The 22,579-nt window shown below is 45.2% G+C and overlaps 1 protein-coding gene across 3 annotated transcripts in view; it reads left to right on the top strand.

Moving 5' to 3' along the window:
* Positions 1 to 22,579, top strand: part of Clec16a (C-type lectin domain containing 16A) — a gene marked incomplete in the record, with an annotated part of 241,639 nt that overhangs the window by 62,561 nt on the left and 156,499 nt on the right. For 2 of the 3 annotated variants that reach the window (XM_017797361.2, XM_017797362.2), the window contains 2 exon segments: positions 1,015 to 1,198; positions 19,861 to 19,993. In XM_017797361.2, the coding sequence (XP_017652850.1) occupies positions 1,015 to 1,198; positions 19,861 to 19,993 (317 nt within the window). 3 annotated transcript variants of the gene reach the window in all.

Raw genomic sequence — 22,579 nt, 5'->3', positions numbered from 1 at the left:
AAGCCAGCCTGATCTACATAGTGAGTTCCAGGCCAGCTGAGGCTACAAGTAGACCCTGTCTCAAAAAGACTAAAAAATTAATTAATTAATTAATTAATTAATCAATGTCTTTTATTGAGATAGGATTTCCCGGTAGCCCCAGCTGGCCTGGAACTCTATGTAGACCAGGCTGGCCTGGATCTCACAAGTTCGGCCTGCCTCTGCCTCCCAAGTGTTGGGATTAAAGGCATATACCACCATGCTCAGCTATTGATTTATTTCAAGACAGGGTCTCATCTAGCTCAAGTTGGCCTTGAACTTGTAGCTAAGGATGGCCTTGAACATCTGATCCTCCTGATTCCACCTTCCAAGTGCTGAGATTACAAGTGCATACCACCCTGCATACCTGGTTTTTGTGGTTCTGGGAATCAAACCCAGAGCTTCCTGGATGCTAGGCAAGCACTCTACCAACTGAGCCCAGCCCGTCCACCTCCTTTCCCCACTAAAAATTAGTTTTTTTACTGTTGCATTTTCATTTTTAAACGATTTGCTTTATTTCTATTTGTGTGTGTGTGTATGTATGTACATGGTTGTACATGCATAATCTCAGATGTGGTACTGAGGATGAAACCTAGGGTCTCACATAATGCCAGGCAAGCACTCCACCACTGAGCTACATTTCCAGCCATTTTTCACTTTTTATCTTGAGATAGATAAAAAGTGTTGCTCAGCCTGTCCTAGAACTGACTCTGCAGCCCAGTCAGGCCTTGAACTTGAGATCTCAACCTCCCAGGTAGGCTAGGATTACAGGCCTGCACCACCAGACCTAGGATAGCAAGCCATTAATGGTAGCTGGTGCTATTGTTTTGCTTGTTTGACATTGAGGAGGAAAGTGTTGGTAATAATCCAATATTAACTCAGGAGGTAGCATTCGTCTTGGAGGTAATGTGCTAAGGCAGGACCTTTGGCAGCTTGTGAGCCTCCATTAAGATCCAGTGTCCCAATTCAGCCCTTGTCTTTCTTGGACTTTCCTAGACCAAGCCCAGTATCCGGTGCTTCATCAAACCCACCGAGACACTGGAGCGCTCCCTTGAGATGAACAAGCACAAGGGCAAGAGGCGGGTGCAAAAGAGACCCAACTACAAAAACGTTGGGGAGGAGGAAGATGAAGAGAAAGGACCTTCTGAGGATGCCCAGGAAGACACTGAGAAGGCTAAAGGTACAGAGGGTGGTTCAAAAGGCATGAAGACGAGTGGGGAGCGTGAAGGTGAGTGTACCCTGTAAGGCCTCTGCGCTCTGTGCCTGCGCTTCCCCCTGCAGCCAGCAAGGCTTCTGTCTGTGCTGTCTTCCTTCTGCTCCCCACCTGTGTCTCTTGGTGCTTCTGTTTAGCTCACTGCCCACCACTGTACCTCATTCTGGACAGTCCAGCCTTTGGAGACCACTATGGGTTCTGTCACAGCAAATCCAGGACACATCGCACCCTGTGTGACCCAAAGCAAGGTTTTATTTTCCTATCTGTAAAAGAATGGTAACACACACTTTTGTGGTGTCATGAGCGTTAGATCACACAGTGCATCTAGCCTGCTCAGAACAGTGCGTGGCCCTTATGAAATGCTTTAGAAGCTTGTGTTGCAGCTGCTGTCATTGATGTCGCCATCGTCATTTACCCACAGTTGTCACTGTTGGTCTTACTCCTGCTAACTTGAGAGTATGGTCCAGTGTATTGTGGGAAAGAAGAGGGGCCCTGCTTGATGAGATGCTCTATCCTTAATAGTTGATGGATCCCTGGGGTCACATGAAAATGCAGTCCCCAGATTCTCCCACTGGGTTTTTAGAAGCCCATCCGGTCTGTTAAAGAGTGAGGCACACTTGTATGCTGCAAGTGCCTTAGGTGAGCAGAAGCCTGCCTTCCTCTCCCACCAACCCTCCCCTTTCTTACCTTTTCTTCTGTAGATACTAAAACCCTCTGGAACTGGAGAGGGTTGGGTCTGGGACTCAAACTACTGGAAGTGGTTGGTTGCTTATATCATAGACCAGGCTCACAGCCACACAGTTGGAGCCTCTGGTGCAGCCCCAGGCATTAGGGGGTGGGGTGTTCATGTCGATGGGAACTCTGCTTGGTGGTCCTGGGGCTGAGGACTACTGGCTAAAGGGAAGATCCCATACATCTCAAGACAAATGTAGTCTCTCCAGAAAATCCTGGCTGTTGGCTGAAGGGGTTGGGGGAACATTGTGCCAGCCTCATGGGCACTAGGCTAGCAATGGTGGCTCTGAAGGAACCCCATGGGGGGGACCTTATGGGCCCCTTATTTCAGGGTAGCTAATTCAGTAGCACAGAGCTGTATACTGAGGCACTAAGGACTCGTTCGCCTTTGAGAGCTGCCTGTAGTTCCATAGCCAACACACATCCTTCCGTCTCAACCTGCTGGGTTGGATGGTTGTCATAGCAACTATCAGTGAATGCCTCAATCACATGTCAGTGAGTTACCCAAAATGTGCCTAGGTGGGCCAGATCTCTTCCTAAGGCTGGGGTCTCTAGCCTGCTTTTATTTCTGCTCAGCGTGGAGTAGAGTTTTTAATTTAGGAGTTCATTATGGGCCTGGAAAACCTTTGCAGAAGTATCACTTTGGTGGGGAGGTTGAGGGACAAACACAAGGTAAGTCCTAGTTACTTGCTTATTAGGTCATTTTAAGGACTTTGTTAGCTGGGCAGTACCCTAGGCCTAGCCATTGTGAAGCCACATGAGGGAATGGATGTCTGAACCTCGTTTTGAACACTGTGTTATTGTCGATTTCATCTTGGAAAGATGCTGTTTCTTTTGTTCCAGGCCTTTTACGGGATGCTGTCTAGCCAACCCCCAACTGTGACTAACAGTGGTATGGACAGGGCAGCCTTAGCCCTAGAGCCTAATCTAATGATCAGCCAGGCAGCCCATTCCCAGCACACGGGACCTATGGGCCAGCTCAGTGAAGCTGCTGTGGTCACTCAGGCTGCTAGGCTTGGAGTGGGGCTCCTGGTACTGAGACCCCCCCACACACACACACCCTATGCAGGAAGCAAGGGGAAACATTGTCACTAGCCTCCCAAAGTGGGTTTCCCATGCAGTTACCCTGCCAGATTATTCCAAACAGGGCCCCAGGGTTTCCCCAGAGGGCTGGATTAGACAGCTGGCACTGACTTCACAGCTCTGTCAAGCGTGGCTCTCTGTGACCCTCATGGCCATTTTGCTGCCTTTATAATTTCTCAAACGCATTAATCATTCCAAAACATGATGGGCTGTCATCTTCCTACCCGGCTTACCATAAATATATAGTTTCAACGGGCCTGGTGAGTGCACTTGCATTCAAGGGCTTTCCAAAGCATGTATCAGATCTCTGAGTCTCAGATGAAGGTTCAGTTAGTGGGTATTTTCTCCCTATCCTGCTTCTGTGTTTGGAAAAAATCCCATCTGATAATTACTGTGACGCAGAAAGGTGTCAGGCACTTGCCTTCTTTCCCACTGTAACCCAGAGGACAACATTGAGGTATGCTGGGGCCCTGTGGCCAGGCCTGGGTCACGTGGCTATGGCAATTCTTTCCTAAGCTCTGAGGTACATATAGTACAACAGCAGCAGGTGTGAAGGTGCCAGGCTACACTGTGTTCCACTCCTCCCTCAGGCTGGTCTTCCTCCTCCACCATTATCCCTACTCTAGCAAGCTTTTTTTCATTGTCCCTGCATCTAGAAGTAGTCAACAGCATGGTTGTGACAGACATGGGAGCCTCCTAAATAAAGAGGTAGTGGCCCTTAGCTGGGCGTGGTGGTGCACGCCTTTAATCCCCATACTTGGGAGGCAGAGGCAGGTCTATCACTGTGAGTTCGAGGACAGCTGGGGATACAGGGAGACCCTGTTTCAGAAAGATTGAAAAAAAAAAAAGGTACTGGCTGTCATCCACCCCCATGTCTGCTGCCCCAATTCTGGTGGTGAAATCTCTACACAGAAAGGTTAAAAAAAAAGGGGGGGGTAAAAACAAGAGGGTAAAAGGGGCATGTCATGAGGCAGTTGGCCATGACTTGATTTGAATGTGGCATTAATGTGTTTTCTTTTATAAAGCAGCACCCAGAATTCACACCTCCTCCACACTTGAGCCCAGACAAGAAGGGTGCGTGAAATGAGTGTGCGCCTCTGACCCGTCCTCTCCCATCCCCAGTATGTAAGAAACTTGCTCCCCTCAGATCTCAAGTCATGGGTGACTTGTTCCGGGGCCACAAAATCACAGGGCCCCAAAATTTCTTCAGAAATCGACTATTAAAAGCAAGATAAGGGATGCCATCGTCCCTGCAGATAAAGACGCTCTGCCCAGGAAGTCAGCCCAGAGCACATGCTCATTTTTTAGCTCACCCTTCAGTTGGAAAGGACAGTTGCTGCTTTTGGACTTGCTTAGAGCAATAACTTAATAAGCAGACCTGACAGAGAGATTGGAACACTCCACCTCCCCCTGGAATAGAGAGCCGGGCTGCTAATTTTGCCTATAGAGCATGTAGGCATTGGCTGGCCCACTCGACTGGCCCAGCCTTCTCTTCCTGGAATTCTAGCAAGGAACTGAAGGCAGAAGGATTGACTGCACCTGCCCAGGCAGCTGGACCCCAGCTTTGCCATTAAAAAAGTCTCTGCTAGAGTGAAATGGAACCTGCCTTCATTCCTGACTTACCTGTGGGGATGTAGAGATCTGAACCCTAGCTGCCCTGAGCTGCTGTGTGAGCTGGGCAAGTTATCACTCCACTGCCATGTCACCTGTGGAAGGGCCTTCCTGATGCCCAGCCCTGAGGTTGTCACAGTGAGAATGCCCATGCTGCAGCCAAGATGGAGGGCAGGAACTTGGCGAAGAGGCTAAGGGGATGGACTCTTATGTCTAAGTCCCTGATGATTTCTGCAGGGCTCCTCCCTCTTTCCTTCCCTTCCTTGTCTGTGTATATCTTCTATGTACTCATGTTCATGTCTGTGAGTACAGGCCACAGCACACGTGTGGAAGTCAGAGGATAACCTCAAGTATCCATCTTTACTGTCCACCTTGCTTGAGACATGGTCCTGTGTTTGCTGCTGCGTACACCAGGCCAGCTGGTCCGCTGGTAATTCTCCTGTCTGTGCTTCACAACTCACAGGTTGAGTGTTGAGACTGCAGATACCCACTATCGAGTCTGTCTTTATGTGGTTCTGTGGAGTCAAACTCAGAACCTCATACTAACACGTGCTTCATCCACTGAGCCATCTCCCCAGCCCCCAGTACTGATGAGTGGGATGAGTGAGCAAGGATATGAGTACAAGAGTGTGAGCTGATGGGAAAGAGGAAAAAAGAGACTTGGTTGGCCTAGGCATTGTGGCAGAAGATTCTGCTCTCACCTTTCTAACAGGCTTCACCAAAGAGTTAAAGTGTGAAGGTCATCTTCCCAAAAAACTACTGTCTGTGTTCAGTAGATTCCAAAAAGCAAAGGAAGGGGACCCGAGTGCGCAGCATGTGGTGTGGGGGGTGGGGGACGTCTCCCTTTTTGCACCTTGAAGCCCTGCTTCAGCGCCAGCCAATCACAGCCCTCCCTGATTTCCTAGGTAACCAGCAGCTTATTTCCCTCTTGACCTTCCTATGCAGGCTTCTCCTCCCCTCCCCCTCCATTGTTTTACTCCGGTTTCTGGAATAGAGAACCCAAGGGAAGATTAAGGAAATCCTTGGATTTGTAAAGTCAACTATTGGGAGGTCATGCCTGCCATTTCCCTGAAAAGCACTTCATCTACCAAATATTAATCAGATTAGAATGTACATCATCCTGAGCAAATCAGTGAATTATTGCTGTTACTTGAAAAATCAGTATGCCAGAGGCTGGGGGAGCTCCAGGATGTAGCTAGAGTTGTCATATCAAGAAGTGGATGTCCTTGTGTCCTGAGGGTCCTTAGCCTACACCTGACCTCCACAGCCCTCCAAGCATAGCCACCACTTGTATGGCACCTTGGGAGATTGAGAGGGCCTTGCCAGCTTTTGGTTCTTGTGTTTCTTTTTGATTGTGGTAAAATACTCGTGCATAGCAAAGCTGCCACTTTTACCACTTTAAAGTGTTAAGGGTGCTTATCTTGTGCATCTATCACCATCATCTCCAGAATTCTTTGCATCTTGCAAAGTAAGACTCTATCCCTCTTAAACAGCTCCTTATTCTCCCTACCCCCAGCCAATGGCAGCTACTATTCTATTTCAAGTCTTCATGGATTTGACTACTCTCATATAAGGACCTCAGAAGAGTCATACAAGGGCTGAGGAGGTGGCTCAGTTGATAACATGCTTGCTGAATTCAACCCCCAGAATCTATGCTTTAAAAAAGTATCTGATGTGCTTGAGGAGGTGGCTCAGTTGGTAACATGCTTGCTGAATTCAACCCCCAGAATCTATGCTTTAAAAAAGTATCTGATGTGCTTGCTTATAACTCCAGCACCAGGGAGGTGGAGACAGGCAGATCACTGGAATTCAGTGGTCAGCCAGCCTATGTACTTGACAAGTTCCAGGCCAACGAGAGACTCTGTCTCAAAAAAACAAGATGGATAGCATCTAAGGAACGGCACCCAGGGTTGGCCTCTGGACTGCGTACACACACAAACACAGAAATGATACAGTATTTGGCTTTTTATGGCTTTTTTATTCTCTTTTTTAAGTGGAAATTTTTTTTTGTCTTAGTAACTTCAAATATAGTATACTAATATTCTTACAAACCATTCAAACTATATAGAAGTATACAAAGTAGAAAAAAATGGTTTTTGTTTGGTTGGTTTGGTTTGATTTGGGTTTTTTGAGACAGGGTCTCATTATGCAGCCCTGGGTGACCTAGAACTCACTATGTAGACCAGGCTGGCCTTGATCTCACAGAGATTCGCCTGCCTCTGGAGTACTGGGACTACAGGTGTGCACCACCACGCCTGGTTTTCTTCAGGTCTTTTTGAGACAGGTCTCCCTGTAATCTCAGCTGGCCTAGAACTCACTGTGTAGATCAGGATGGCATCAGTCTCACAGAGATCTGCCTGCCTCTGCCTCCTGAGTGCTGGGATTAAAGGTGTGCACCACTGTACCCCGCCTCAAACTAGAAAATTTTAAACCAGCTTCTGAAAGTGGTTTGACTCTGGAGAGATTTCATCATAGATTCAAAGAAACTCAATAAATACCTGAAATGAAGAGATACTTCCTGAAATCAACAGTGAAGATGAATTCAACCAAAAAAATCAACAGAGCCATATTAGGAAGTTAGAAGAAGGTAGAGAGGAATATGGGAGTTGAGAAAACCCTGCTTTTCCTGTTTGAGTTTCATGTCAGAACTGTGTGTGTATGCTCAGCTGTATGCATGTACACTTGCAGAGAGATATCTGAAGAAGTTTGTGAGTATTTACTTCTGCAGAATAGAATTTGGTGTCATAGGGTGGGAAAATAACTGCTGGGTTTGACTCTAAGCTTTGAGAACCACAAAGCCTTTCATGTATTTTCTGCTTCCCCAGATTGGAATAAAGCTAAAAGAAATAAAATGTAACACACCCATATTTGAAGATAAAATTCTCTTGAAAAGTTTATTATTAATAGTAGTAAATCACTCAGCCTTCCATATTTGTAAAGTTTTTTACTTAAAGATTGAATTTATTTGAGGAATTGATATGTAAACCAATCAGAGATGAATATAGCTTTTAGAATAAACTTCTTAAATAATTCTTCAAAAGCCTTTTAAAAATGGGAAGGCAATAGCATTACTAAGATAGTTTCTTTTCCTATTCTAAAATTGCCTTTTAAGAGTATTACTAGTAAATATTGATTTTTAAAAATTTTATTTTTATATATGTGAGGGGGTATGCATGTAAGTACAGGTACTCATGGAGGTCAGAAGAAGGCATTTGATCCCCTGGAGCTGGGGTTAGAGGCAGTTGTGAGCTGTCCAGTGTGGGTACTGGGAAATGAACTCTGATCCTCTATAAGAACAGTTTGGGCCATCTCCAGCCACCTTTTTTTTTAAATAAAAAGAACAGGTTGAGGATTCTTATTCAAAATGCTTTGGAACACCAACTTTTTATATTTGGGGATTATTTTTTAAATAATATTCCAGATATTGAGAATAATGGGTTATCTTAGGGATGAAACCCAAATCTAAACATGAAATTCGTTTATTTTTCATATAATCCTTATACATATAGCCTGAAGATTTAAAACTTTGTGTGTCTGTGCATGTACATACATGAGATGTATAAGTGGGTGTGTGTGCCGCCACGCACATGTGAAGGTCAGAAGACAAGTTTATGAAGTGAATTCTTTCCTTCCACCTTTACCTGGGTCCTAGGGATCGAACTTTGGTTGCCAGACTTGTGTGGCAAGCACCTGAGCCATCTCACCAGCTCTTGAAGATAACTGTATACCATGCTGTAAATAATATTCACATGAAATCACATTTCCTGGTGTGAAATTTTCCACTTGATGTATCATGTCAGCTCTCAAAGGTTTGGAGTTTAGAGCATTTTGTATTTTGCATTTTTGAATAAAGGATACTGAACCTGGGCTCTGTTAAAGCACTATAGAAACATGATACTTTAAAATTATATTTTAGAATTTCCTATTAATTATATTGTAGTAAAAAGCCTTTGTTGTTGGGGCTGGAGAGATGGCTCAGCAGTAAAGAGCACTGGCTGCTCTTGCAGAGGACCTGGGTTCGAGTCCCAGCACCCACATGGCAGCTAACAACTGTCCATAACTACAGTTCTAGGAGAGCCAATGCCTTCTTCTGACCTCTGTAGGCATTGCATGGCACGGGTGCACTTACATACTTGTAGACAGTATACTCATGCACATAAAATAAAAGTAATTAATAAAATATATTTTTAAGAAAACTATTGTTAAGTGGCTCAAACTCTAAAAATAATGTTTAGTCCCTGACTGAATTTTTTATTTTTATTTATTTCTTTATCTTATTTGCTAATTTATAGTTATTCATTCATTTTCTGGCGGTTCTAGGATGGAACCCAAGGCTGGCACATACTGAGCAAATTCTCTACCACTAAGCTACCCTGCCTTTCCTCCAACTGAGCTTTCGACTCTAAATGTATTATTTTAATGATACTGACACGAATATAAAGCTGATTGCAGAGTTCCTCCTCATCACTGAAATGTGTGCTTATCTTTTCCCTGAGAGCCTTGAACCCTCTGATGTGGAGAGACCCTTTAAACAGGCTTCCACTTGTCTCGCCCTTCAGTTTTGGCTTGTGGGAATACTGTATCCTGACACACTGTCACAGCAGGCTCCTCACATTTTCACTGTCCCCTCCACTGGTCATTCTTCCTCTGGCACAGGAATTTCTTTTCTCTTTCCTCTTTTCCTTTCTTCTTTGGAGTCATCTTCGCTGAGCATCCTGAGGCTTCTGGAAGCAGTCACACCTGCAGATGTACTCTGCCACTCTCTGCTTGTCTGGCTGCACTTGTCTGCCTCAGTGTGCGTTTGCCAAGAACAAGGAGTTCTTGACCCTAGTATCATTGAGTTCATAGTTCTTTCCTGTCTGTGCGCCTATTGTGTTTGTTGGTCTTTATTGCACTTTTTTTTTAAAAAAACTGAGTTTTGCTAAGGTTGCACAGGATAGCCTTCAACTCCCTATCTCCTTGCTTCAGCTTCCTGAGTGCTGAGATTACAGGCATGCACCATCATGCCCAGCCACAAAGCCCATCATTGACTTTTTTGAAGAACACATATCTCCTCCTTGGTTCTAGTAAAATGGTCTTTATTTGGTCTCTGTCTGACTTGTGTTTTTGAGAATACTAAGGTTCTGCCTTCTGGCTGGAATATGACTTAGGTGATACTTGTCCTTTTCAATATACAATGTTGAAAGCCCCAAGATGTACGCCTCAGTCCCTCCCAAATTCATTTTGGTTGCTTGGGTAAGATGCTGGCCATCTTCTCCACTATAGGATTATTCACCCTTCTTTATGGGTTCTAAGCAACCCCTGGGGAGACACTTGGGGATCATGCACCTCTTCAGAATTCCCTTAGACTGGGCACTGGTTGCTAATTTTCACCTGATCCAGTGTTTACCATGATGGTCACAAAATGATGACTTTCCAGCAGCAGCCTGTCCACGTTTGACAGTCAGCCCTTGTCATTCCACTGTAAGCAAGTCCCCTTCTCCCCAGGCAGTGATTTATCTCCTATCGGCATTGACTCCCATTTTTTAATGGTTTATATTCCATTGCTGTATTTAATTACTTTGGTGCTCAGATTGTCCCAGAGTTGGCCCTTGGGAGCCTTTTCAAGCTGGTTGCACTGTCCTTGTGAAAAGCCCCCATCATTTTTGGTTTTTTAGCACTTCTTGACGTAAGATATTTACTCCATGTTCACCTCATCTCTCCTCTGCCCATCCCTGGAATGAGATGTTTGTCTGGAAACTGCTGCTTCCTCTCTGTGGGCAGTAGACTGAAAGACCAAGATCTGGGCACCAAATAGTCTCATTGTCCCTGGGATGTCTTTGCTTTGTGGTCCTTACAGTAGACAGAACCAGGACATATATGCATCATTATTTTCACATGTATTCATATGTGCACATACAAACATGGATAGGCCTGTTTTAAAAGATGTAAGTTTACACTAATACATCCTATTCCAATCCATTTCCACATTTCTTGGCTTTTCCATTATGTTTTTGTCCCCAGTGAAATCCTTGGCTTTCTATATCAACACAGTTATTTGCTCAGTCCTGTAATAAACCAAAAAAGCTTCAGAATTGTATCACTCAGAATTATGTATTGTTTAGTAAATAATCAGGTTAAACATTTCTCTTTTTTCTCAGTTTAGTATTGTTGTTGATTGAATTTCCTTTTTGAGAATGTTTTAAATTTATTTTTTGATAGGTTCATACATGTATACAATGTACCTTGATCCATTTCCACTCCCATTAATTTCCCTTTTAAAGTATACTCTATAGGGGCTAGAGAGAAGGCTCAGCAGTTAAGAGCACTGACTGCTCTTGCAGAGGAGGGCTTTGATTCCCAGCACCCACAAGGCGGCTATGAACCGTCCTTAACTCCAGTTCAAGGGAAATCCAAAGCCCTTTTCTAACCTCCGCGGCATTGCATGACACAGGTGCACTCACATACATGCAGGGAATACACTCATACACATAAAATAAAAATAATAAATGTAATATTTTTAAAAAATAAAAAAATAAAATACACTGTATATTAAGTCAGAACTGTTCAGAAAGATATGTTGAAAAAAAGAGTCCTTCCCTCCCACCCCGTCATCATCATTGCTAAAAGTGTCTTGTGTGTGTGTGTGTGTGTGTGTGTGTGTGTGTGTGCGTGCTCCCAAAAATAGCCGCAGATTTAGCGAGCTGTGAAGGCATATGCCTGAAATCTCAACACTTAGAGGACTATGGCAGGAGGATCTCTGGTTTGAGGCCTAGACTACATTATGAGACCCTGCCTCAAAAAAGTGTCTTTGCTTTTCCCACTCTTTTTTTTAAAAACAAAAAACAAAACATTTTTATTTTATGTGAGTGTTTTGTCTGCATTTAACACATTTATTTTATGTGAGTGTTTTGTCTGCATTTGTCTGGCATCAGATTCCCTAGAACTGGAGTTACAGACTGTTGTTAGCTGCCATGTGGGTGCTGGGAACTGAATCCAGGTCCTCTGCAAGAGCAGCCAGTACTCTTAACCACTGAGCCATCTCTCTAGCCCCCTGCTCTTCTCTCTTGCACAAGCATACTGTCTGCAGTCTTGGCACTTTCCTCTCTTTGCCTAGCTGCCACGCTGCTGTTCCCCATGAGTCCCCAGAGCTCCTCATTCCTTTGTACAGCCAGCCACACCGGGGTAGCACCATATTTTATTCATCTTTATTGTATCTTTGCATGGACAGTTAGGGATGTTGCAGCACTTTGGGATTACAGGAATCCTGTCATGAGTATCTTTACCCATGTGCAAATTCACATTATTGGAGGGGTGTCTTTTAGGTCAATTGCTACAAGCAGGACTACAACTAGATTGGTGAGAACAACTCTAACTTTCCTTTAAATTGCTTTTAAGTGAAAAAAAGTGAGATAGTTCAGATAAAATGGCTAAATATGGTTGAGGGGGTGTATGGCTCAGTGGTTGCCTGGCATGATCAAGGATCTGGGTTCTATCCTAGCACTACAAATTAATTTTAAAAAAGAATTAACAAGTGTGCTTTAGTTATTTTTCTCATTGTTATAACCAAATGCCCAACAGGAAGCAACTTAAAGGAATAAACGTTTATTTTATTTTGACTCATAGTTCTAGGGACTACAGTCCTATCATGACAGGGCAGGTATGATGCAGGAATGGAAGGCATCTTCTCACATTTCATCTGTAGTCAGAAAGCACAGCTGAAAGTACCATAAAATGGTACTGCCCACACTTAGGGTGAGTCTTCCCACCCCAATTAACCCAGTGTAGAAATTCCTTCACAGACTTGCCCCATAAATTTATGTCTTCTGTGATTGTAGATCATGTCAAATTGACAATACTAACCATCATACCAGCAATATAGGCAGCACACATGCAGAAATCATAAAGGCAAGGGCTCGGGTGATGGCTTAGTTGATAAAGTGCTTGCTGTGTAAACATGAGGACCTGAGTTCAGATCCCAAGCACTCCTGTAAAAAGCTGGGAATGGCAATGTATGCTTGTAACCCCTACACTGAGGGGACTGGAGACAGGAGGACCACTGGTACTTGCTAGCCAAATTGGTGAGTTCCAGGTTCAACAAAAGACCCTGCCTCAGCTCGGTGTGATGGCACACGCCTTTAGTCCAAGCACAGAGGCAGGTGGATCTCTGTGAGTTCAAGGCCAGCAGCCTGGTCGACATAGTGAGTTACAAGCCAGCTGGGGCTACAGGGAGACCCTGTCTCAAAAAGACAAAAAAAAAAAAAAGTTCCTATCTTGAAAAATTTAAGTGGAGAAGTCAGGAAGACACTGATATCAGCCTCTAGACTCTATAGGCACCCCACCACACATACATAAACAATCATAAAGGAAAACAAATGACATCAGCCTCTAGTCTCTACAGACATGCATAGGCATGCACACTCCCCTCACATGCACAACCATAAAGGCAAGCAAATGACTGAAGCTTGAACAGAAGAGCTAAATGATCACTGAAGTCCCTCTAAACTCTGTTCTGCTGAAGACTGCTATACAGTCTCAACACCTAATAAATATTCCAGGTTCCACAAACCTTATCAGGTTAAATGATGGGACATTTTTTTAAATGAGTCATTTAGGGCTGGAAAGATGGCACAGCTACACACTAGCAATGTGTCATGAGTTCAAATCCCCAACAGCCACATTAAAAAGCCATATGTGACCATGCCCACCCTTATAACCCCAGTGCTGTGGGGAGACAGAGACAGGAGGATCCCTAGGGCTTGTTAGCAGCCAGTTTAGCTTCAAATTCAGTGACAGACCCTGTCTCAAATATGATGGAGAGTGGTAGAGCAGGATACCCAATATCTTCCTCTGGGCTCTATATACGCACATGGGCATGTACCCACACACATATCCATACACCACACACATACACATAGAAAATACGTATTTAAAATTTTAAAAAGAGCCAATTACATCAACATAAGCCATTCCTGTTTAAACAAAAGCATGGCTGGTGGGGATGGGATAGCTGAGGTTTAGATAGAGTCTGTGAGTTGCCATCAGCAGTGTCTGTGGCCATTGATGGCAGTCTGTCCACAGGAGCCCACTGGGCTGCTTGGCCCACTAGGCTGCTTGCCTTGGTGGTAGCAATGTGTCTTATGCACCCTGGGAGGGAAGCTGGCTGTCCTGCAATGAGTGCAGTGTCAGCAGGGATGGTCAGGGTAGAGATAGAAGGCAATACAGAACCACTTAGATATTCTGGTGTGGCATAAAGAGAGGTTCACTATGACCCCTAATCATTAGGAAAGATCACAACCTCTTCAACAACCTCTTGGAGTTTTTTGGGTGTTTTGTTATTTTTCTTTCCTTTTTTTTCTGTTTTTTAGGTTTCTTAAAAATTTTTAATTGAATTTTTGTGTATTTCATACATAAAATCATCTTTATACCCCTTTCCCCCTTCCCCTTTGGCACCCTCCCATACCACCACCCCCCTACACACATTCTGTTCATACATTCTTTCATTTGTATTAAGGCCTATTTTGTAAATTAGTGTCCCGAGATGTCCCTCAGTGCAAGTTCATCCACCAGGGTTTAGTCAACCTATCTAGTGTCTCTCCCTTCAAGAAGATCAGCTCTTCCTCACCCAGCAGTAATCGGCTGCCAATAATTTTTTGACTAAGATTGGGGCTTGCTGTTCATTTCCACAGTTCTGTTCTGGGTTTTTGTCTGCCTAAGTTTGCATGGGTCTTGTGCATGCTGACACCATTGCTGTAGGTTTGTATGAGAAGGGTCCCAGGCACCTTGTAGGACTATTTCCATATGGTCACATCTCCTCCCTGGCTCTTACAATCTTTCTGCCCCCCCCCTCCTCAATGGTCCCTGAGCACTGGGTGGGTGGACCTCAATATAGGAGTCCTGTACAAGGACTCACACTCTGTCTACTCTTATTCTCTGCATTTTGGCCATGTGTGGCCTTTTGTGTTCCTGGCCCCCTTGCATGAGGGAGCTTCATTGATGAGAATTGAAAGATGCATTATTGTTTCCTTCATCCCTTGTTCTGTGTTCCGTGAGCCTTAGGAATAGTGGTTACATCCTAGATGTGCCACTTAGGCTTGGGCAAGTCACAGAGAATCTCTGTGTGTGACCAGTGGTATAATTCTGTAATAATCTCTGTTGAAAAAGGAGCTACTTTGATGGGTGGTGGCTAGGATACTTGTCTGTAAATTTAAGGATCCAAATTTTGCACATAGTAAAAAAAATACATTAGTCCAGGGGTATGAGAGCCTTGGGGTTTTCTATAGGATCTATGACCTCTCCACCTATGTATATTTGGCTAGGTTTACAGTACCAGACATGAGTTTCCTCCCATTGAGTGGGTTTTAAGCCCAGTTAGGTAGCTGTTGATTACCCCCAAGATAAAAGTGCCACCACTACCCCAATGTCATTTGCTGTGCTGGCCATTGATGTGGTTTTTAGGCCTTGAATAGCCCCTCACTAGGACGTTCTTAATCTTCAAGGCTCACATCTGGAATACGGTCAGGTGGAGAAGGAATCAGCACCTGTAGCACCCACTCAGATATGCAGGATGTAGTGTGGATTCTTTCCTACCCACCCTCCACATGACTGGGGGTGCCTTGCATTTAATGAAGAGGGGCACCTTGGTTCCCACTACCCACTGGCTGACCCACCACCGAGGGAGAAATATAGCTAAGATGAGGAGAGGGGCTGGAAGGAAATGCTATCTCTATCATAGAAGACCAATGGAAATTAAATTTGTTACTGACTGTCTTGTATAAGATCTAACAAAGTAAGCTAGATCTTTAGCCCATCTTTTAATTGGGTCATTTGCTTTCTTGCTTTTTTGTTTTGTTGTTGTTGTTTTGAGTTCTTTATATATTTTGGATGTTAAACCTCTGTCAGATGTGTCACTGGTGAAGATTTTTTCCCATTCTGTGGGTTTTCTCTTTCTTGATTGTTTCTTTTGCTGTACAGAAGCTTTTTAGTTTAATGAGGTCCCACTTGTTGATTGTTGACCTTAATTCCTGAGCAAATGGTGTCTAATTTAGAAAGTCCTTTCCTACATCTGTATCTTGAAGGTTACTGCCAATGTTTTCCTCTGATAGTTTCAGAGTTTCCAGTTTCACATTGGGGTCTTTGATCTGTTAGGAGTTGACTTTTGTGCAATGTGAAAGATAAGAATCTAGTTTCATTATTCTACAGCTGGAGATCCAATTTTGCCAGGACTATTTGTTGAAGATGTTCTTTCCTCCATTTGTTCTTGGCACCTTTGTCAAATATCAGGTGGCTGAAATTGCATATACTCAGGTTTGAGTCTTCAATGATTTCAACAAGATTATTGTGGAGTCCATTTCAGAGCAGTAATAAACTAGGGAAACCCTCTCCCCAAAAGCCATTTCTACTACCATACCCAAGTGCCTTTCATACAGAGGCAGGGAGCTGGTGGACCCCAGGGGAGAACCTGCACTTTAAGATCTGTCTGGATAAAGTAAGAACTGATTTACACTTATCTGGGAAGTTAATCTGAGCAGAACAGCTCATTCCTTGGCTGTGCTGGCTGGAAGAGAACTCAGTGGAAGTTGGTGTTGTGCAGCTGGGAGCAGAGGGTGACACAGTCAGGCTTTGAAGCCTGGACCTGCACCAGGACATGACATGAGCTAGGACAAGCCACTCCTTGCTTTGAATGCCATATTTCTGGGTGAGGAGCAGGAAACTGTGCTGACTTTTGCTACATGTTCTGGGTATATGAGGAGCCACTGCACTTCTGGCTTGCTCTTTGCTCAGATACAGTGGCCAGGGTTAGAACCAACAAAACAGATTCAGGCAGCTTTATTGTGAGGTCCCATATAATTGCAGGAAGGAACCTCTGGAATGCCAGAGTGACTGTAAGGGCAGAGACATTTGGTATTCACCCACCTTCACCTGGAGGCATCCTGTGCTCACCTACCCTCCCCCATGGTGACATGCCCTGAAAAACTGCCCTCAAATTCATCACGATTGAGGATACGGCTCAGCAATAGAACGCTTGCCCCAGCATGCACAGGTCCCTGGGTTCCATCCTTAGCCCTGCAAGAAACAAAACAGAACAACAAAATTATTGAGTCACTTAAAAAAAAAAAACAAAACTGCTTGACCAACAGCAAACTGGATGTCTTTAACTCTCTGCTCCAGAATCCAGTGGTATCCAGGGACAGGAAAAGGCCCCTTTCCAAGGGGACAGCTATGATGTGGTGTCTTGGCCTTCACATCAGACACTGGAACTTGGCCCTGTGACTTTGGGGAGTCCTGAGAGCTGTGTTCCCACCCTTTCAGCTAGGCAGGGTGGAGGTGTGCCAAGAGAAGTGAACTCATGGTGTATGGAAAGCGGGCCTGAGACCACCAGGCAGAGGTCAGAGGCCATGGGCAAAGGGAGCCTAGCATCAGAGTTTGGTAAACTTCAGATGTCTTTGATGGCATGCTTTCTCAGTAAACACAGACACATACAAAATACAAGTCTGTGTCTCCCAAAGACACACAAATTATAAATTACACACATATCACTGTGCTAATGTTATATACAGTATAAGGCAAACAAAATAGCTACTTGAAGGATAAGGAAAAGACCCACCACCCAATGAATCCTCTTACACCCCACTCTAGGTAAGCCTGGGATGGTGTAAAGGGACTGGGTGCTGAAGAGGGCCGGTAGAACAGCAAGGAAAATAAAGTGCCTAACACAGGGTTAGCACTACCTCCCTGTGATGCCACAGCCAAGTAATGCCTGACTGCTGGCTACCCAGTAGTTTTCTATGAATGGACTCACTTGTTTGTTTCTTAAATTTAGCCTCATTCTAAACAATCATGTGCACAAAAAAAGTTGGCTTTCTGTGCAACTTGAATTGTTTGCTAATGCCAATTAAGATAAATGCAAATCACCCAGAGAGAACACTTGCCTACATACCACCTTGAAGATGACTTGTTGGCTCCCAACTGTGTGATGGGGCCTACCCTTTGGGAGAACTTGATCTGTAATCTGGCTTCAGAATAGGTGAGGAAGGCAGAGTGCTCCCCAGAGTGAGCCTCCAAAGGCCCTGGTCTTATGGGGATATATGTACGGTGTGCTCCTTCATGTCAGAGACTGGCTACAGATGCATCATGCTACCAGAGTCCAGGGATAGTAGGATGACACCTCCCTACAAGAGCATTTCGTGGCAGGTCAATTGCAGACTGTTGGGCTATGGACTACCCCTACCACATGCTGTAGCTGCTACAACCCATTGCTGCTGCCACAACTTCCTGGGTTGCGCTGGACCTAGACAGTGATCCATTTGCACATTCAAGAGGTTCATGCTGTGCACCTGCTCTGTGCCAAGCACTGGGCTAGTGCTGGGGAGGCAGGAAGAAAGAACAAAACAAGGTAGCTGTGCTTATGAAGCCTACGGCCTAGTTGAGGAAGGCCAACAGCAAGCAAGCAAAACAACAGAATATAAATGCAGGTGGCTAGAGATGCCATGGAGTTGAAACAAGGTGAAAAAGAGAGAAAGAACACATTTCCTTTGTAGAATTCCAAATAATTTATGCAGATAGGATTGGGGGTATGGTTCAGTGGCAGGGTGTTTTGCCTAGCATGCTCAAAGCCCTGGGTCTGAGCTCTAGCACTTCAAACAACAGCAACAGCAAAAATAATGTATGCAGGAAATGGAACCTAACTCCTCATTCTTTACATCTGTCCTTAGTGACATCCTTCACAGAGTATGGCATGGAAGGAGAAAGAGTAGCTTGACTGGGAAGAAACCTGGTATTAGCATGGCTAGTAGAGAACTGACACCCTGTCCCAGGTTTGTCAGTATGTCACAAGAAGGGCACCCCTCTGTCGTCTTCAGAAAATAATCAGACCAACTCCAGCTCTGGGAGTCCTCAAAATGTCTGACCAGGGCCCCCACACTGCCAATATCATTAAAATCAAGGAAAGTCTGAAAAACTATCACAGCTCAGCAGAGCCTCAGCATGATGACTTGCTATAACAGGATCCTGGAACAGAAAAAGGACATTGAGGAAAGGAGTGAAATCTGAACAAATTTTGCAGTTTAGTTAGTATATATCTGAAAATACTTAAGAAGAAAAACAGGTGGAGAGTGACCAGGGCATCTCCAAGGAGGTGACATTTGAGCTGAGCCTTGGAGGATGTAAGTGAGTCATATCCGCATCTGAAGGGGAAAAAAAAAGTCTTGGGGAAGAAGCAGCTTAGGCTATTTGAGAGCCAGCAAGAAGCCAGAGTGGGGAGCCAGCAAGGCAGAGAAGGCCAGAAGGTGAGATCAGAGGCAGATAAGGCCAAGCGTGGGAGGCCTTAGACCATGGTGTGGATTGTTTGGATTTCATCCTGAGTGTGAGGAGAAGCCATTGGGACTTTTGAACAGAAGAGGGGCATTAGCTAATTTCCACTTAAGATCACTTGGATTTGTGTGGAGAGTGAATAATGAGGGCAGAAGGGAAAGTAGAGGCCAGTTAGGCGACCTGTATGTGCCAACAGATACCTGTATGTGACAGGGGAGCTGTGGCCAGCCCAGGGGAATCCAGCACCTGCTTTCCAAGGGCTGCCTGAGAAAGTCTTCACCCACATGATAATGACTCTGATGACATCTGGAGGCATAGTCTCTGTCTTGAATTCTAGGTGTTTCTCTTTAGAGTCCTTAATGTCTAAAAATAAAAATGCACACTGTGCTTAAGTAGGTTACTATAAGTTGCTCTTCCATAATTGGGAAAAACCCAAATGAGGTTTCTAATCTGTCTCTGCCTTCCAGAAGCTGTGAGTGGAAAGGGAGGCACATGGCCTCCATCCTGTCAAAGCTGTTTCTGAAGTGTAAAGAGCTTCAGAGGAGCTCCAATGAGTTAGGTCAGGACTTACTAGCCACATGTGGCTCCTGAGCCACCTCCAGCCCTTTGGGAAGGGTGGTAACAGTCGAGTGAAGTTTCTTAAAATCATGAAATAAAAATAAATGATTGCCCTGTGCATTTTGTTGTATAAGTCAGGGCTCACTGTCTTGGTGTTGCCCAGATGGATGGAGAGAACAGTCTGGCCCAGTCTGGTTTTTGCCTCCATGTTGCTCATGTCCAGGTCCTGCTGTTGAGCACATGCTTGATGTGTCTGGGGTAGTTCATACATGCTTTGTCTACAACTTGAGTATGCCTGGGAGTCCCAGTCCAAGGTGTAGGCTGTTCTCACCAATCTCCATGTTCACTTCCAGAGATTGAGATGGTGATCATGGAGCGCAGCAAGCTCTTGGAGCTGACCGCTGGCACCTCAGTACAGGAACAGAACACCACAGACGAGGAGAAGAGTGCTGCCGCCACGAGTTCTGAGAGTGCACAGTGGACCAGGTAGGTGCCCAGGGTACTACTGGGCAGCCACTCAGGCTGGGAGGTTGAGCGTATGGTCAGGACTTCCTCCTGCCCACTAATGACTGTGCAGTTTCCCTTTGTTCTTTCTCTCTGCTCCAGCCTTGGTCCACCCACAGGCACCAGCTCTTGAGGGGCACAAGGGCAGAGCTGGCCTGCAACACTTCTTCATCTTCACCCTTTAGAAAGATGGCCAGGACAGGTCACCAATACCCAGGAGTGCTTGGCAGCTAGGTTGGGCCCAAAGGCTTGGGCCATGCCTCGCAAGGCTGCTCCCAGGATGGTTCCCTGGCGGGTGTTGAGACTCCCACTTCATCCCCTCACTACCGTGCATGCCTTTATCTGGAGGGTCCATGGCATAGAACCACCACAATACACTGCCGCCGTCCACCCTAGGCTCTTGCCCGGACATTCATCTCCAGGATAGCCTATGAAGCTGATCTCAAACTTCTTGATACACATTTCCTGCAGCCTTGCTGAGGCTCACCTATGCAGCATGGAGTTGCTTCCAGAATCAGTAGTGAGCTGTTAGGGACATCTTCATTTCAGAGTTGTTTCCTCACCTATTAAGTTGTCCTACCACACAGGCCCCAGCAACAGCTTTCTGGAGATACATCTTAGTGTTAATGTTAACACAGGCATGGAGATACAGCTTCTCTGTCTCCCTGTGGGACATTGGCTTCTTGATACCTCAAGGTGAGGCCAGGAACACAATGCCCCTTCCATTCATGAGCCCAACTTAAAGAGAAGCACTGAAGTCCACTTATTTTCAGGTGATGCAGGACCTCTATCACACTAGGCAAGTAAGTGCTCTGTGACTGCACTACATTTCCAACTCTTGTTTTTCTTCTTTGTTTGGCAAATGTTTCCGTTGTCTAACAGAGGGGATTAATTTGTATCACATGTGCAAGAGAGTTTTTAGTTTTTGTTAACTAAAAAACATTTGCTCACATGTATAGTCTGTCATTTGTAACCTGTAAGGAAACTTTTTATTTTGTTTAACAACAACAACAACAAACTGTAACTCCTGAGCTCTGAAAATGAAGGAAGTCATTCTAAGCACAGAAAAGACAGTCAGATGCCTGGCCCAGCATTAGTTAGAATATGAATAATTGGAAAAACCACAAATGACGAACAGTAGAGGATGCTTAAACAAATGAAGACGTATGTGCTTAAAGAACACTAGCTGCTCCTTTATGTGACTATGTGATGATGTGTTCAGGTTATTAGGATCAAATACACGGAAATATCGTGATATAATATATTATAGCTTTGTGAAAGTAAAAAAAAAAATCTGTGGTTCCCCCCACCATAAGAAAGAGATCAAGATGTTATGTTTGATTATTGGGGTCGATAACTTCTTTTTTCCCGAATTTTAGAGAACAGGGGTTTTTCTTAGAGTTCATTGAGGTTCCTTTTAACCTTAGATGACTAACTGGTGGCTTTGACCGCGGCTTTCTAATTAGTGGAAGGTGACTCGTGTGTCTGATGTTAGGCAGCCAGCACGTCTGGACCCAGGTCCCTGCTTGTTCCTGAAACTAAGGCCAGGGAAAAAGCTGGTCAAGAAGACAGGTGCATCTCCTGAGCCACAGTACCTGAGACTGACAGCACCTCTAGCTTCCATTTCCTAGCACTGAGTCTGGGAATCATGAAAGGGTGAAGGCAGATGGCCATTTGTTTACCAGGACATCAGGACCTTGACATCAATCTACTTGTTAAAGAAACTGGAATTACTCTGCTAGTCCCTGAACAAGGCCCTGCCTGCTCTCAGGTTAAGTACAGACAAAAAAACAAACAAAAGAAGCCAACCTTTTTTTTTTTTTTTTTTTTTTTTTTTGAGACAGGGTCTTACTATCTAGCCCTGGCTAGCCTAGAACTCATTATGTAGACCAGCCAAGCTGGCCTCAAACTCACAAAGATCTGCTTGCCTCTGCCTCCTGAGTGCTGGGATTAAAGGCATGTTGACACCAGTCTCAGGTCAACAAACAACCTTTAAAAGACAGGTGGTAGCCTATCCTCAGGCCTCTCCGGGTGGGTCCATCGCGGAGCCTTCCACGCATTGACTCCCCCAGCCTCATTCGCCCTTCCATCTCCACTGCTGTTCTCTGCTCCTGGTTTGGGCCCTGCGCCATTCCTGGTCTTGGGTCCCCAGACACCTGGGGAACTGGTGCTGCTTCCTGATGTTTTTCGACCGGGCCAGCTTGGTGCCTTCCTTGGGCCCCAGGAGCACTGCTTCCACAGGACCTGGCCCCACCCTCACCTCTCCCTCCCAGACCTGCAACACTGGCTAACTCTCCTGGCCCATTCTCCCGCCCTCAGGCCTTTCTGGGGGTAAGTCTACCTTGCAGCCCTCCACGCCTTGACTCCACCAGCCATGCTCACCATTCCATCTCCCCCGCTGTTCTCTACTCCTAGCTTGGGCCCTGTGCCATTCCTAGTCTTGGGGCCCCAGACACCTGGGGAGCCACTGCTGATTCCTGACCCTGTTCACCGCCACAGGCTTGGTGCCTTCCTTGGGCCCCAGGAGCACTGCTTCCACAGGACCTGGCCCCACCCTCACCTCTCCCT

This window comes from Nannospalax galili, unplaced genomic scaffold (genome assembly GCF_000622305.1).
Source record: "Nannospalax galili isolate Female #2095 unplaced genomic scaffold, S.galili_v1.0 scaffold32, whole genome shotgun sequence".
NCBI classification, from domain to species: domain Eukaryota; kingdom Metazoa; phylum Chordata; class Mammalia; order Rodentia; family Spalacidae; genus Nannospalax; species Nannospalax galili.
Note: the sequence above shows the minus strand (reverse complement) of the source record. Positions and strands in the feature narration are given on the sequence as shown.